Raw genomic sequence first — 17,120 nt, forward strand, 5'->3', positions numbered from 1 at the left:
GGAACCACACATGTGGAGATCATCCGTTCACCTACTCTGTGTCTCACAAAGACACGGCGGTTGGAACCAAAAATCACAAATTTGAACTCATCAGACCAAAGGACAGATTTCCACCGGTCTAATGTCCATTGCTCGTGTTTCTTGGCCCAAGCAAGTCTCTTATTCTTATTGGTGTCCTTTACTATTGGTTTCTTTACAGCAATTCGACCATGAAGGCCTGATTCATGCAGTCTCCTCTGAACAGTTGATGTTGAGATGTGTCTGTTACTTGAACTCTGTGAAGCATTTATTTGGGCTGAAATCTGAGGTGCAGTTAACTCTAATGAAATTATCCTCTGCAGCAGAGGTAACTCTGGGTCTTCCATTCCTGTGGCGGTCTTTATGAGAGCCAGTTTCATCATAGCGCTTGATGGTTTTTGCGACTGCACTTGAAGAAACTTTCAAAGTTCTTGAAATTTTCTGGATTGACTGACCTTCATGTCTTAAAATAATGATGGACTGTCATTTCTCTTTGCTTATTTGAGCTGTTCTTGACATAATCTAGCTGGTCTTTTACCAAATAGGGCTGTCTTCTGTATACCCCCCTTACCTTGTCACAACACAACTGATTGGCTCAAACGCATTAAGAAGGAAAGAAATTCCACAGACTTTTAAGAAGGCACACCTGTTAATTGAAATGCATTCCAGGTGACTACCTCATGAAGCTGCTTGAGAGAATGTCAAGAGTGTGCAAAGCTGTCATCAAGGCAAAGGGTGGCTATTTGAAGAATCTCAAATCTCAAATATATTTTGATTTGTTTAACACTTTTTTGGTTACTACATGCTCGTGTTATTTCATAGTTTTGATGTCTTCACTATTATCGTACAATGTAGAAAATAGTAAAAATAAAGAAAAACCCTTGAATGAGTAGGTGTTCTAAAACTTTGGACCGGTAGTGTATGTATTGTGTAGTAAGCTGTTAGTACCCCATGTGCCTCACCCTAATAATTTGGTCCCTTCTCCCTCATAACTTAGCCTACTGTTCTGACTTGGTGGTGCACATGTACCCTATAGCCTGTTTTACAGAAATGTAATCATAGAATATTGTAAGAGCTTTCATTGTCTGCTTATGTGCCCCCTTTATTTATCGTACGGTTCTGACTTGGTGTACAGGGAGAATACTGTAAGAACGGCCCATGTTCTGAATTCGGTCGCTGTACATTTCAAAAGTGCTGAACAAATTGTTATATTGACTACGTTCGTCCTAGCTCGCTCATTAATGTCTTAATCAAAATTACGGATTGCCTCTTATCCACTCGTCGTTCCCTTATGCCATAGTTTTTACATCTCAATTGTCAGTAGAAACCACATTTGTTTAAGCAAGTCAGCCATATCAGCTATGTTGTTTTTTTAAGGCAGTAAATGAGGCTGAATGAACTGCTTCGCTGCCAGCCAAGGTTCCGCTGATAGCTGGTGTAGTGGTGGTAAGGATTCACTCCATGGTGCTAAAAAGACAGCTTTATGTAGGCCCTAACTGTTTGTGGGCACCGTTTGTCACCATTATAGTGCAATTAATGTATTGTTTAGTGTTGTGTAGTGTAGTGGCTTTGCTGGCATGCATCAAAACAAAACATTTTTGCGTTTGCCCCACCAAGATCTACATGCATTTTATTCCCATTTTCAACCCATTGAGGACCCAAGAGAGTCCAGACAGGGTCATTGCTGCAGCTGCTCCTTGCTGAGGTTTTCCACCAGTGTGTGTCTATCATTGTTCTAGTTTGATCACACCCTAACCCCCACTGTATATGAACAGCAGTAGGTCACAATGTTGCCGGCAGACAAAGGACTGTAGGAAACGCTGCAACGATGCGACAACAATCCACTACCAGGGTCAAGGAGGAGAATCACTGGGGTTCCACCATGAATGGAATTCCCCAGCAATGAGTCCTTGAATTTGACCCCTGACCTGCTGTTTCTGAAATTATTATTTCAGAACACAAATCAATAGGTCTATGACATCTTACTACCTTGAAAGTTTTAGTACTTCTGAATCTTTTAGGGTTCCAAAGCATGTATAGCCTAATCAGTGCTGGAATACTAACAAATGAAGATTATCGACAAGGACTCAATGAGAAGTGCAATGGTTGAGAAAAAAACACTGTTTTAGTAGCTACAATAACTGCTAAGTTGTGGTAAACATTTTGCGAATGTTATAACAGCATTTGTACGCCTCTATTCAAAGTCAAAGAAGAAAAGACCGATAAGGTTGTTGGCTTAAGCATTATTGCACCCTCTAGCGACTTGCCATTGAAAATAAATATACCAGGATACAAGGCATAGCAATGTCTGTGCATGGGTGATTACGCATATCCAGTTTTATCCGGTTTTGACTTCATCCTTGCTTCGTCTGCCATCTTGTGGACACTGATAGTACAGCACTCTGTTTTTGGGGGGATAACTTGCTGTACAGTCACCAAAGTTATGGTTTACAATATAAAACGTAATATATGGTTCATTAACCTGTTGCTTTTCAAACTCTGTCTTTCTCTGAAAGAATCATGTAAAAAACGTAATTTAAAAAATGTGCCGAACCAGCTTTAACTATCTCTCCTAACTTTTCCCTAAAATGTTTACTGCTCCACAGTTTGTAGTCTGGCATGTTTTAGGCCTCACCAAAACCAATGGAGGTGGTAATTTGCTAGACTTGTCTACATCTCTATAAGGGAAAAATATGCTTTAAACTTCTGTGTAGTAAAAGGTGTTATAACAGAGTTTGTGGATGTAGTAATAATGAGTTAAACAATTTTGTTTCTCACGACTGGGTGTGCAATATCTGTGAATCGATCCATAAGTGACAAAAAAAAGTCGCCAGTGGAAACAGACATGCACAGCAATGGTGGATATAAACCTCCATTCTGGTAACTTAATGAGCAAATCAGTTTAGTGAGTGAGTGTCAGGATATTCACTCTTCTCAGAGGTCAGTGTAGGTTGTCCCTCTTGTGGTCACCTTGAAACATTGCATTCATCCGTTAACATTCTGTAAACGTGTTGTTTTTTTTACAATGGGTTAACGGATATCTTATCATAATGTGAAATACTAAATCAATAAAGCTTGGCCTAATGTGCATATTTTGGAATACATATGAAATTAACCCTTTAAAATTACGCTACCTGCAATGTTGCATCATAAGACCACACTGCTCGTCCAAGACAAATACACAAATAGGCCTATACAGATTTATAGTAATACCTTCGAACAGACATGCCATTATGAGTCTCCATCCCCATTGGATCCACAAAGAAAGATTAGACTGCAAGAATAGCTTTTAAACACCACACGCTTGATATGATGTAAGACTGAGTGCAAAGGACTTTGGTCTATGAGAGCAAAGCAGCTGAGCGGTCATTTACATCGCACAGATGGTGTGGCTTACTGCCTCTCCTCTTTAAGCCCCCATGCTTGGTGTGGTACATGGTCAGCCATTTTGTTACAGTTTCAACTGGATATTCTGCCTTGTATATCAAACGGGGTGGTGGGGTGACAAGGGCTGTAGCTCTTGAATAAAGGCGCCAATGAGAACAAAGAGTGGGTGGATTTATGGTTTAAAGCTGTGGCTGCGGATCAGACTTTTCAGGTTCTGCACATTTGCTTCTTTACCTCTACTTTACTCACACATTTGTTGTGGTCTCCTTCTATACACATTTCCCACTGTCAATCGTGAATTATAATTATCCACGTTTTACCGGTGAAACGTCCATGCAGCATTTGCATACCAACCATTTGATCCCATCCAGTTTCATGGGGATATGCATGTAGATCTTCTTGAGTTATACAGTGTTGTTTCTAAGTAGACTATAGTGTTGTTTTGAATTATGTATTGTGAGCGAATTTTAGAGCAGATGGTGTTAATTAAACTGTAGATTAGTTTACCTCTGTATTTTGCATAGTGACACATGCTGTTGAGTTTTGGCCATGTGAGAGAAAAATGCGGTGGTGTTTTTTTCGTACAGTAAAGTAATACTATACTATTATTTTGGTTCTATTATGTAGAATACTATAGTTATGTACAGACATTGGGATCGTTTGAGTGGTAAGGCAAAAGCAACCGACTGTAGACGAAAGTCGAAGAGTGAAGTAGGGGGAGATGCATCTGCGACAGCCGAAAGTCGGACACTGATGTGGTTTTCCAACAGCAGGGCTGAGAGCAACATGGCAGTGTTGCCATTGTTTATAAAAAGTTTTTCTTTGTAATGTTGAAATATATGTGTGTACATTGTACTATCAATTGGTGAGAGAGAGCATCAAATATCACATTCAATTGTACATATAGACTGTATACATGTATCACTGCAAAGTTAGTCATGTCTTTGGTCACATTCACGTGGGTCAAACAAAACCACCCTAATGATTGGTTGACAATAGAGCCTCCCACAATGCAGGTGATGGCTGCAGGAGGAAGTTGGTGAAGAGCAACTGCAGAGATTTGCAGTGGACTGCAGTCTAAACTTCATGACCTTTGATCACATGGTTTTTGTAAAGTTCAAGCAGTGGTCATGTAGTTGCAAGTCGGATCATTTTTATCCCCATAATAAAACACACTTTGGAAGGCGCGATGGTCACCGACTTGACAAAAGTGATCTGCTCGAACGCGCCCATTGATTCAGCTTTGATCTAACTTTATTAAACTTTGAACACCATTCGCCAGAGTAGCCTGTTCTCTATGAGTAGAGCCAGAGAGGAAGAGCCGAAGCGAGAGGTTTCTCTTGCCAAAATCTGTCCAAAATAAGACCAATGCGTTTCTATGGGCTTTTTTTGGACCTATGCTTGTCACCTGCCTTCCTGCCTTTGAGACAAGCAGCATACCACCCTGCATCCCACTGCACTGAAGCTAAGCACGGTTGGTTTCTGGATGGGAGACCAGATTCTGCTGGAATTGGTGTTGGAGGGCCAGTAGGAGGCATCCTCCGGTCAAAAAAAAAAAGATCCCAGGGCAGTGACTGGGACATTGCAGGGTGCTGTCTTTCAGATGGGATGTTAAACGGGTGTCCTGACTCTTTGTGGTCACTAAAGATTCCATGGCACTTATTGTAAGAGTAGGGGTGTTAACCCCAGTGTCCTGGCTAAATTCTCAATCTGGCCCTCATACAATCATGGCCACCTAATCATCCCCAGCCATAATTCCTCCAACCTGTAACTATTCGCCAGGTTGTTGCTGTAAATGAGAACGTGTTCTCAGTCAATTTACCTGGGGGGAAAAACGGGGAAAAAACGACTCCTATTGTTAGGGTGGAGACATGAGCATCTCCTCATTATGTACAGATCTCTGGTAGAGCAGAGACTATTGGGTTATTTGACAGTGCAGGCGACTGACTGATCTACAAACCTTGCATCATAAATAACTAGTAGCCTACTCATTATTATTTGTAGATCGGTCAGTCAGTCACAATTTACCAATGATATATTAATGTTTCGATCCTCTCGAACATGGTCTGTGCTTAAAGTGGAGCTTAAACACATGCGCAAAACGTGATCCGCACGTAGTCCAGAGAAAAAAAGGTCAGAGGAAAATCGGATCGGCAGCTTTTTGGTCTTAATTTAAGATTAGGCTTAGTCGTAAGGTTAGCAGTGTGATTAGGTTTAAATTACAGTTAAGGTTAGGTTTAAAATCAGATTTTAAGACTATACATTTTTTTAAATGAGCGGGGTTTAGACATAATCATGACTTTGTCGCTGTGTTAACTAGTGACGCCCCCGACGGTTTAAAAGGAAGACCCCGTGGTTTAAAAGGATGATATTGACGTTCGCATTGACCCATCTAAATCTACTGCGCGCGCAATCACAACCAATCACCTTGGTCGTAAGAGGCGGATTATGTTGAACGGCATGATCTGGTTGATTGGCGTTTCGATCATCCGATTAAGATGAAGGAAGAGAGAACTGGCCTATCAAGAGCTCCACAGGGCGGGATTTGATAGAGGGGCTGGGTGCGAAGTATCATGGAGGATCAGTAGAACTGTGGCCATCCAAGAAAACCGGGCTGTGGGTCCAAACTCTGGAGTTTCAGAAATTTGATAGGATTTTTTTTTTTTTTTTTAACGTTAAACTAGTGTTTTATATTTTACTAATAATGGATATGAAGAAGAGGATCAGTTTAGAATTGAGGAATAGGACACCAGCAGAGGTAAGTGATCTTGCCATTATTTATCTTAAACATGAGGTGATAACTATGCGAGCCGATAACCCAGAGAAGAGCAGGATTTCTTACGAGGCTCCGCTCTGCACATTGACAACAAGAGAGGATGCGAGTCCAATTAGGTTTTCAAGTTTTTTTGTTTGGGATTCTGATTATTCGTCCGATCACAACATATGTTGGTTGCTGTACAAAAACGAACTGCAATTTAGATCGCTTTGTGATTCTAATAGCATTTTATAGATCTGCAACACTGTCTTTGCCATCATCCTCCTCCTTGTCTTGCGCCCGGCGAGAGATCCATTGAACGTTCAAGGTGGCGGAGCGGGCATAATTATGAAGAACACATTCCCCTCTGACTATGCTATTGTTGTGAGAATAGTGACATTGTGAAAAGCCAATAACATCTTTAATAGGGCTCATCTGACGTCGTGTTGACTCCTGTAATATAGCAGGCTAATCCAAATAGAGAATTCACCACTGACATGGAAATGTGAAATAACTTTTGATTGCCTTCGGGATGCGATTAATTGGTTTGTCTTGGAAGTTGCCTGATGTTATTCCATATGAATTCCGATGCAAATAACTATTTCTGTCGAATCTAAAAACTCAAGCTTTCCATGCGTAAGGAGGCTTTTGACAGATCTTACCAGGTTAACCAAATGTCACAACAAGCTGGTTGGTTTCTCTGAGCAGACATTTTACTCATCGAATGGGTTTAGCTAAGACTCATTTATTTTACCGTAGCATTTTTAAAAGTCCACGGGATTTAAACATCAATACTTCGAATGAACAGCGCCTGCAATAACTTATAAGCAATTTAAAACCAGCCTGCACGCGAGCTGACGGTTGTCGGAGCGAGACGCACTGGCTACGGTGGCGCCAGTGTAGAGGATTTTTTTGTACAGTGCATGCTGTTGAGCCCTGTTTCTGACGGGCGGGGAGTGGAAGTCATTTTGTTACATCTATACAGGAACCCATTTTGACGGTGATAACCAGTTTAACTCGATTTAGACACACGTAAATGGATAAATTGTGCGTATTATGCGCCTACATGTAGGCCTAAATCTAAATGTAGAAAGTTTACTTCCCAAACTAATTTCATACACCTATACGATTCACTCCGCCGGCCATTTAAATAGTCTACTTGTACTCCCATCGGAAAGCAAGTTGTCTTTCGCCTCCATGATGTAGTGATTATGTAACAACAGGCTTTTCCTCGTTATGATTAACGACGACGATGTCTTTGTAAAAGGTATATGTACACATTAAAGTGTAGCAGAGTTTGTGGTCCTGTTCTGCGTTTTATGAATTTAAGTAAAATGGCAGATGGCGTGCGGGGCTCAGACCTACCCCCAATTTAGTAGATCAGGCTACAGTAAACCCCCCAAACCTCAGAGATGGCGCTTGTCTGAGGGTTGACAAGCCAGGTCCCCATTCATTCATGCCACTGACTCTAGACTTCGGCAAACCTATTTCGCTTACCATTTCTGTAGTTACATAACAATGCTGTGCATTCGGCAGTGATGTCCATTTTGCAGGTGCTACTGTATAGGATGTAGGCTACATCTCCACTGTTTTTCACTCAACGACAATATCGAGATGTGCACAGAACTGGTCCTTTACAATCGAGAGGCATTAAGTGAAGATAAAACCAGACTAAGGCTGTGACAATACCAGCCTCCTTTACCATCTCTTGTTTTGTGGAGCATATTATTTAAATCTTAAAGGTACGATTTATACAGTGCATTCGGAAAGTATTCAGACCCCTTGACTTTTTCCACATTTTGTGACGTTACAGCCTTATTCTAAATTTGATTCAATAGTCCCCCCCCCCCTCATCAATCTACACACAATACCACATAATGACAAACTGAATACATGTTTTTAGATTTTTTTTGCAAAAAAAAACAAAACAACAGATATCACATTTACATAACTATTCAGACCCTTTAATCAGTACTTTGTTGAAGCACCTTTGGCAGCGATTACAGCCTCGAGTCTTCTTGGGTATGATGCTACAAGCTTGACACACCTGCATTTGGGGAGTTTCTCCCATTCTTCTCTGCAGATCCTCTCAAGCTCTGTCAGGTTGGATGAGGAGCGTCGCTGCACAGCTATTTTCAGGTCTCTCCAGAGATGTTCGATCGGGTTCAAGTCCGGGCTCTGGCTGGGCCACTCAAGGACATTCAGAGACTTGTCCCGAAGCCACTCCTGCGTTGTCTTGGCTGTGTGCTTAGGGTCGTTGTCCTGTTGGAAGGTGAACCTTCGCCCCAGACTGAGGTCCTGAGCGCTCTGGAGCAGGTTTTCATCAAGGATCTCTCTGTACTTTGCTCCATTAATCTTTCCCTTGATCCTGACTACTATCCCAGTCCCTGCCACTGAAAAACATCCCCACAGCATGATGCTGCCACCACCATGCTTCACCGTAGGGATGGTGCCAGGTTTCTTCCAGACGTGACGCTTGGCATTCAGGCCAAAGAGTTCAATCTTGGTTTCATCAGACCAGAGAATCTTGATTTCTCATGGTCTGAGAGTCCTTTAGGTGCCTTTTGGCAAACTCCAAGCGGGCTGTCTTGTGCCTTTTTACTGAGGAGTGGCTTCCGTCTGGCCACTCTACCATAAAGGCCTGATTGGTGGAGTACTGTAGAGATGGTTGTCCTTCTGGATGGTTCTCCCATCTCCACAGAAGAACTCTGGAGCTCTGTCAGAGTGACCATCGGATTCTTGGTCACCTCCCTGACCAAGGCCCTTCTCCCCCGATTGCTCAGTTTGGCCGGGCAGCCAGCTCTAGGAAGAGTCTTGGTGTTTCCAAACTTCTTCCATTTAAGAATGATGGAGGCCACTGTGTTCTTGGGAACCTTCAATGCTGCAGAAATGTTTTGGTACGCTTCCCCAGATCTGTGCCTCGACACAATCCTGTCACAGAGCTCCACGGACAATTCCTTCGACCTCATGGCTTGGTTTTTGCTCTGACATGCACTGTCAACTGTGGGACCTTAAATAGACAGGTGTGTGCCTTTCCAAATCATGTCCAATCAATTTAATTTACCACAGGTGGACTCCACAATCAAGTTGTAGAAACATCTCAAGGATGATCAATGGAAACAGGATTCACCTGAGCTCAATTTCGAGTCTCATAGCATAGGGTCTGAATACTTATGTAAATAAGGTATTTCTGTTTTTGTTTTTTTATAAAGTGCAACAATTTCTAAAATCCTGTTTTCGCTTTGTCATTATGGGGTATTGTGTGTAGATTGAGGGAACATTTGATTTAATCCATTTTAGAATAAGGCTGTAATGTAACAAAGTGGAATAAGTCAAGGGGTCTGAATACTTTCCGAATGCACTGTAAAAGTATGTGGACACCCCTTAAAATGAGTGGATTCGGCTATTTTAGCCACACCCGTTGCTGACCGGTGTATAAAATCGAGCACACAGCCATGCAATTTCCATAGACAAACATTGGCAGTAGAATGGCCCATACTGAAGAGCTCAGTGACTTTCAACGTGGCACCGTCATTGGATGCCACCTTTCCAACAAGTCAGTTGTCAAATTTCTGCCCTGCTAGAGCTGCCCCGGTCAACTGTAAGTGCTGTTATTGTGAAGTGGAAACATCTAGGAGCAACAACAGCTCAGCCGCGAAGTGGTATGCCACACAAGCTCACAGAACGGGACCGCCGAGTACAGAAGCGCTTAAAAATCGTCTATCCTCTGTTGCAACACTCACTACCGAGTTCCAAACTGCCTCTGGAAGCAACGTCAGCACAAGAACTGTTCGTCGGGAGCTTCATGAAATGGGTTTCCATGGCCGAGTAGCCGCACACAAGCCTAAGATTACCATGCACAATGCCAAGCGTCGGCTGGAGTGGTGTAAAGCTCGCCGACATTGGACTCTGGAGCAGTGGAAATGCGTTCTCTGGAGTGATGAATCATGCTTCGCCATCTGGCAGTCCGACGAACAAATCTGGGTTTGGCGGATGCCAAGAGAATGCTACCTGCCCCAATGCATAGTGCCAACTATAAAGTTTGGTGAAGGAGGAATAATAGTCTTGGGCTGTTTTTCATGGTTCGGGCTAGGCCCCTTAGTTCCAGTGAAGCGAAATCTTAATGCTACAGCATACAATGTCATTTTAGGCAATTCTGTGCTTCCAACTTTGTGGTAAAAGTTTGGGGAAGGCCCTTTCCTGTTTCATTATGACAATGCCCCCATGCACAAAGTGAGGTCCATACAGAAATGGTTTGTCGAGATCGGTGTGGAAGAACTTGACTGGCCTGCACAGAGCCCTGACCTCAACCCCATCAAACACCTTTGGGATTAATTGGAATGCCGACTGTGAGCCAGGCCTAATCGCCCAACATCAGTGCCCGACCTCACTAATGCTCTTGTGGCTGAAGTCACCGCAGCAATGTTCCAACATCTAGTGGAAAGCCTTCCCAGAAGAGTGGAGACTGTTATAGCAGCAAAGGGGGGACCAACTCCATATTAATGCCCATGATTTTGGAATGAGATGTTGGACGAGCTGGTGTCCACATACTTTTGGTCATGTAGTGTATGTTTTGGCCATTGAGAGGCTTTGAAGCCACCAGTCAGCCATATTGGCACTACCCAATCCCCCATAGTAATGAATGTAATTCTACAGTATTTCAATTAAATGTTTCAAGGACAGAATTACATGTATTTAAGTATTTTATGGAAAATGTTATGTATTTTTTTTATTTTTGTTGAAATTATATTAAGTATGCATGAATGTGTCTGTAATAGAATGTGTCTGTAATAGAATACATGTCAAAGAATGTAGACATTATTAAATGCATTTCTATAGCTTCCAAAATATTATTTACAATGGAGGAGTGCCAAGATGGCTGTGCGGTGGCTTCAATACAGCGCCCCCTGTCAGTCATCCAGGGTTTATACACATCATTGGTTAGCACATTTATACTGTTACCTCTTTTGAAGCCTTGTAGCTAGTTAGCTAGTCCCGCTGTGGCGTTTTTCCAGACAGGGCCTCAGTCTTGTGTCCACACTACAAGGCATTCAAGCAGAAAATTATTGAAAAGGCATGTGCTCTCACAGGAAACAGCTGACTTTAGGTCAAGGGTCAGCTTTTCCAATTAACATGTAATAAGATTTACTAAATAACTGGTGAATTAAACCAAACAAATTAAAAATGTTTGCTTTTAACGTTTTAGTTTAATTCATTTATTTATTTAACATTTTGCAGGCTGAAATCTCTTGATGCACCACCTAATTTTCAAGAGTGTCCAATTTATCGTGATGACTATTCCTACAGGTGGCAGAACTGGTGGTGGATAACTGCCGCACCAGTGATGGTGAAGTAGAGGGCCTGACGGATGACTTTAAGGAGCTGGAATTCCTCAGCATGGTCAACGTTGGGCTCACCTCCCTGGCAAAGCTACCCTCGCTGCCCAAACTGCGCAAGGTGAGTAGGGAAGCCGGATCCTTTTGAGCAATCGATTATCTCACTCAAAATAATTTGTTTGCAGAATTATAAGCCACTCTGGTTTTACTCCCAATGACCAGGATTACATATTTGTTCCTAAATGATTAATCAAGAAATGATTATGTTCTTTCCTCACAGTTGGAGCTGAGTGACAACAACATCTCGGGTCATTTGGAGACACTTTCAGAGAAATCCCCCAACCTGACGTATCTAAACCTGAGTGGCAACAAGATCAAGGAGCTGAGCAACGTTGAGGCCCTGGTTAGTAGTCGTTAAGGCTACAATTAGGGGCGACTCCAGGCATAACTCAGTCAGTCTTAAATCAAATCAAATTTTATTTGTCATATGCTTCGTAAACAACCGGTGTAGACTAACAGTGAAATGCTTACTTACGGGCCCTTCCCAACAATGCGAAGAGAAAAAATAGAAAAATAATAACACTAGGAATAAATATAAAAATTATAACAAAGGAATAAATACACAATGACTAACGATAACTTACTGTTGAGAGTTAGAATAGTGGAATACACAAGGTGCAAGTTAAAAATCTCGCTTAGTGCCCCCAAAAGGCTAGAGTCGGCCCTGAGGCTACTGGTTTTATATTATCTGAGAAAACTACTGTTAGCGTCGGGTATTATATTATATCACAAACTAATTATCCCATTCACAAGGAGACTAGGACTTGTGCATGGATAGATTATGTTAATAAGGATTGTTTAATAGGATGTTGTGCTCTAACCTCTTCTCTCTAAAACCACAGCAAAATCTGAAGAACCTGAAGAGCCTGGACCTGTTTAACTGTGAGATCACCACACTGGAGGAGTACCGTGAGAGCATCTTCGAGCTGCTGCCTCAGGTCACCTACCTGGACGGCTTCGACCAGGAGGACAACGAGGCCCCTGACTCAGAGGCAGACGACGACGGTGAGCATGGCTACCAGAATACAACAACATGGTGCTGTTAGTGATATTTCAGCGGAACTTTCTTGAACAAAATGCTTCTTCATTCATAGATGATGATGAGGGGGAGGACGGAGCCGGACCGACAGGGGACTATGAGGATGAGGATGAGGAGGGCTCGGAAGGAGGAGAGGTTGGGCTCTCCTACCTAATGAAGGAAAGGATCCAGGTGAGACAACTGGAATATTTGTCATGTTTTTTCGGAAACATCTTAATGGTTTATTTCCAAAGACTTGAGTCAACGCTTAATTAAAGAATGTTAACTCCCCCCACCCCTAAGGATGAAGAGGATGATGATGACTACGCAGAGGAGGAGAAGGAAAAAGGTGAGGACAAGAATTGTTGTTGACCTGTCATTTGTAATCAAACCTAAGTACATGGACTCTAGCCTGGAAAGGGTCAGTTATGTTTTTCTGACACAGATCTATTGATGTAATCAACCATACACCAGGTATACCAAACATTTGGAACACCTTCCTAATGTTGAGTTGCACGGCACTCTCCCATTTTGCACTCAGAACAGCCTCAATTCGTCGGGGCATGGACTCTACAAGGTGTCGAAAGCGTTCCACAGGGATGCTGGTCCATGTTTACTCCAATGCTTCCTATAGTTGTCAAGTTGGCTGGATGTCCTTTGGGTGGTGGACCATTCTTGATGCACACGGGAAACTGTTGAGTGTGAAAAACCCAGCAGCGTTGCAGTTCTTGACACAAATCAGTGCACCTGGCACCTACTACCATACCCTGTTCAAAGGCACTTAAATATTCTGTCTTGCCCATTCACCCTCTGAATGGCACACATACACAAACCATGTCTGAATTGTTTTAAGGCTTAAAAATCCTTCTTTAAACCTGTCTCCTCCCTTTCATCTACACTGATTGAAGTGGATTTGACAAGTGACATCAATAAGGGATCATATCTTTCACCTGGTCAGTCTGTCATGGAAAGAGCAGGTGTTCTTAATGTTTTGTATTCTCTGTGTATATTAACATATCTATTAACATTGATCACAGGTTGGCTGTTACTCAATTTGTGACAATGACTCAGAGCAAAGGGGCATTGGCTCTTTGACACAGGAGGGTTTGACTTCTATTGATCAGTTCCTCAGCCCTATGTGACTTGTATTGTTTTGTCACTGATCTGTGAGTGATCCCCATTGAGAGCAGTTGCTAGCATTGACCTCTGAAGCCAAGCAAGGTCTACCCGCTACATTTAAAACAAGGTTAGAATACCTCCCTGCACCGTAGGAAGATCATTCCTTTCGACTTAACAGTTATTGCAGGTTGTGGACATGTAATCCAGAGATGGTTCAGGCCATTTAGTTGTTACCTTGTGAATGCAGCCAAAGGCCTCATGTGAAAGTTAACTACTCCTTCTGCACACTGATTCGAAAGCTGTGCCTACTGTGAGATGACCTCAGTAAGCAGCACACTCGCCTGTGTGTGCAAGGAGTATAAATCAGCCCTCTCCTATATAAATTACCAGCAAAAATACTTAGCTACTATCTCATACATACGCAGTAGATTTGAGGTCTTGGGGAGCCTTTGAAAGTAGACTTGGATGCAAGAGAACTGCATTAACATGAAACCAAAATGGACTCCTTAGCCTCTCTTGCAGTGTTTCGCTAATGGTAATTCAGTCTACAGAGTGGCCTTTGTTATGTGACTGAACAGATGTATACTGGTGGTACTGTGTTTGTTTTCCCTCTGGTGTTTTTGAGATGGGTAGGTGGGTGCGGAATATGCAGTGGGTCGTGTATCAACTCCCACATAGCCTGTGGATATGATTTCATCAGAAGGATGTTGAATTCTGAATTAAGGGAAATGCCAATTGGATTTGATTGCCATTGTTAATTTTTACTTGGTCCCGATTAGAAATGATGGTCACCACTTTTTTTTTTATTAGACAAATTCTGACATTTTGATTGTCTTGTGTCCTGTGCAGAGGAGAAGGCAGGAGTCAAAGGGGAGAAGAGGAAGAGGGATGTTGAGGATGAAGGGGAGGATGATGATGATGATGATGATGACGACGATGATGACTAGGCTTGTCTTTCCCCTGCGAACCTCTGGATCCAGATCCAAGCTGTAGAACAATGACAACAAAAAGGTGTGATCTTGCAGATTGTTTCTCTTTGTAAACCATAGATATCACTGTAGAGGGTGTTTTTTTCTTTTTTATATATATATATGAGATACTATACGAAAATGAAATTTTATTGACGATTAATTTGTTAATCCTTCAAAGTAAATGACCACCCCAAATCTCTTCAATGTGCAAGGGGTCTAAAATAAATGGGTGAGGGGGGGGGTGGATTTATCTCAAATTGCTTGCCAATGATATGATCAGTTGCAACTAGAGGTGTGTTATGGACTCATTTAAGAAGGGCTGTAGCAACAATGACCAGCCCACCGCTCAACAGGAGTGGCCCATACTGTCCCTCGTTGACGTCAGTGTTCAACAAACCTCCAGTGGCGTTCCAAGACCCATGACAGGCCATGCAGCCCAGAGTCCAGTCCAGCCCATAGAGATAGATAGAGGACAGCATGAGCAGCGCCATTGAGGCAGTCTCCATTTTGAAGTAGTCCATTTTCTTCTTCACGATTGGCTGATCCCGCCTGATGACCCAGTTAGACATTACTCCAACAGGGTCACCAGGAGGGATCAGCCAATGAAGTTGGAAGTTCCACCCAGTTGACTAAATTTAAATGTTGCAAGCCCTCAATGGCTCTGCCCATGCTAATATGGCCTATTGGCCACTAGAGGCCTCTTATCTATGGTCCAGCCAAGTCTCATCTACCTCTCTGGGCCACTGTGAGGAAAGAATGCCCCCTACAGGACAGCACTCTACACAGCACCACGCTCATTACTCAGGTGGCCAGGGATACCAGGCTAGAAAAGAGGCACCAGGAAGTTCAGGAACCTCTACTGTCATCGTTGTCTGCCACAAGCGGTCTCCTCTTTCCCCTCAATGCATTTTGTACCAGATAGTTTCCACCCATCAATGAAAGTCCTGTCTCCCGTAAGATAGCATAGCAAAGACTGTTACATCCCTCACATAGTATGTGACTTGTTTTAGGAATTTTTAAAATAGTGTGAGATGCGGAGTTCAAAAAAAGTAGTCTAGCAGTTTCAATACCAGCGTTAGTCCTGGGGAGTCGCACTGCCAACTGATGTGCAAACCGATCCCAAAACATTTGTGAGGGCCATAGAGATGTTGCTTTCTAGGACCAGTGGTTTGGCCTTAACCTTATCCATCCATAACAGATGGTTCAACAGGCCATATCTGTTTTTAGCTTGAAATACTGTAACCGGCTATTAATGCTGTTGTTGCGGTAAAAGTGACAGAGTGGCATGGCCGTAATGTTTTCATTGTAAAGTTAAGGTCAAACTGCTTTGTTGTAGGAATTAATCGCATCCCGAAGTACATTCTTACCTTTGTCTTGCTGTTGATGCAAGTTAGTTTATAATTGTACTGGTATTTTACATAGCAGGAACTTTAATCTATTATTTGTAAGGCAATATGTAAATAGTTTCAGTTCCAACCGTTTGGTGTTTCATGTGTTTTTTTTTTTAAATAAAAGTTTTTGTCATTTTGTTTTAATATAAAGCACAGGTCAAGGGGCCAAAGTCTGACCCAACACACTCAATATAGATTATTTTCCATCCTTGGCTGTTGTGACAAGTTGTGTGTTTGGTTTTTTGTGTGCTGTAAACATCTTAAAAGAGGGGTTTTGAATTAAAAATATTTAAATGATTTGAAATGTATTGATATTTTTTTGTCTTCAGAAATTATCTAATTACACAAATGTTATTCACTGCTAGACAGTAGTAGGAATATTATACCGCATGTATCAATGATGTACAATTTACCAACAAGTGACCAAAGGAGTGAGAATTTCAGCATATTACATTGGCTGGACAAACTTCAAACTCACAAAACTGTCCAAAAGGTATTCAGTGAGATGTGAGGAGTGGGAGTGTAATGCGACCCATAAGGCCCTTGGCCACACTGTGGCGTATGAGTTACAGTTACTCACGAACACAGTCTGCTGGCTTTGTCTAATATCACACACAGCTGCCATCTGCAGGGCATCCCAGGCATTAAGAATTCACGAGAGAGGTGTTGGTAGGTAGAGCACACTGGACATGAAGGGGGTGGGGTTTACAGGGTTATGTCAGTGATGGAGGGGCGGGGCCACTGAAACATGCCATTAACAATTTATTATACTGGTTTTAGGTTGCTCAGTGCTGTGCAGATGGAGGGGGAGGGGGATTAGTACTGCTATTATCCCTTCCAAGCCTTATTGTGGCATGGCTAGTGATGGGGATGAAGCTATATTGCTTTCACCTTTCCAGTTCATTTAATTTTGGTCATAAAGTCAGTCTAGTCCAAAACTGAGATTTGCGAGACCTACACAAGGCTGAAATGGGCTACAAGACCATCGCCAAGCAGCTTGGTGAGAAGGTGACAACAGTTGGTGCGATTATTCGCAAATGGAAAAAACACAAAATAACATTTTTT

At 42.4% G+C, this 17,120-nt stretch overlaps 1 protein-coding gene across 1 annotated transcript; it reads left to right on the forward strand.

Annotated features, from left to right (window-relative positions):
- Positions 1-5,961: 5,961 nt before the first annotated feature.
- Positions 5,962-16,356, forward strand: LOC311132201 (acidic leucine-rich nuclear phosphoprotein 32 family member E-like). The gene is made up of 7 exons (XM_084165426.1): positions 5,962-6,163; positions 11,468-11,617; positions 11,777-11,899; positions 12,399-12,561; positions 12,651-12,766; positions 12,878-12,923; positions 14,543-16,356. The coding sequence occupies exons 1-7, from the start codon at positions 6,110-6,112 to the stop codon at positions 14,638-14,640; spliced, it is 750 nt and encodes a 249-aa protein (XP_084021552.1). The 5' UTR covers positions 5,962-6,109; the 3' UTR covers positions 14,641-16,356.
- The last annotated feature ends 764 nt before the right edge of the window (positions 16,357-17,120 follow it).

Source organism: Coregonus lavaretus, assembly GCF_964263955.1.
Source record: "Coregonus lavaretus genome assembly, chromosome: 7".
Taxonomy (NCBI): domain Eukaryota; kingdom Metazoa; phylum Chordata; class Actinopteri; order Salmoniformes; family Salmonidae; genus Coregonus; species Coregonus lavaretus.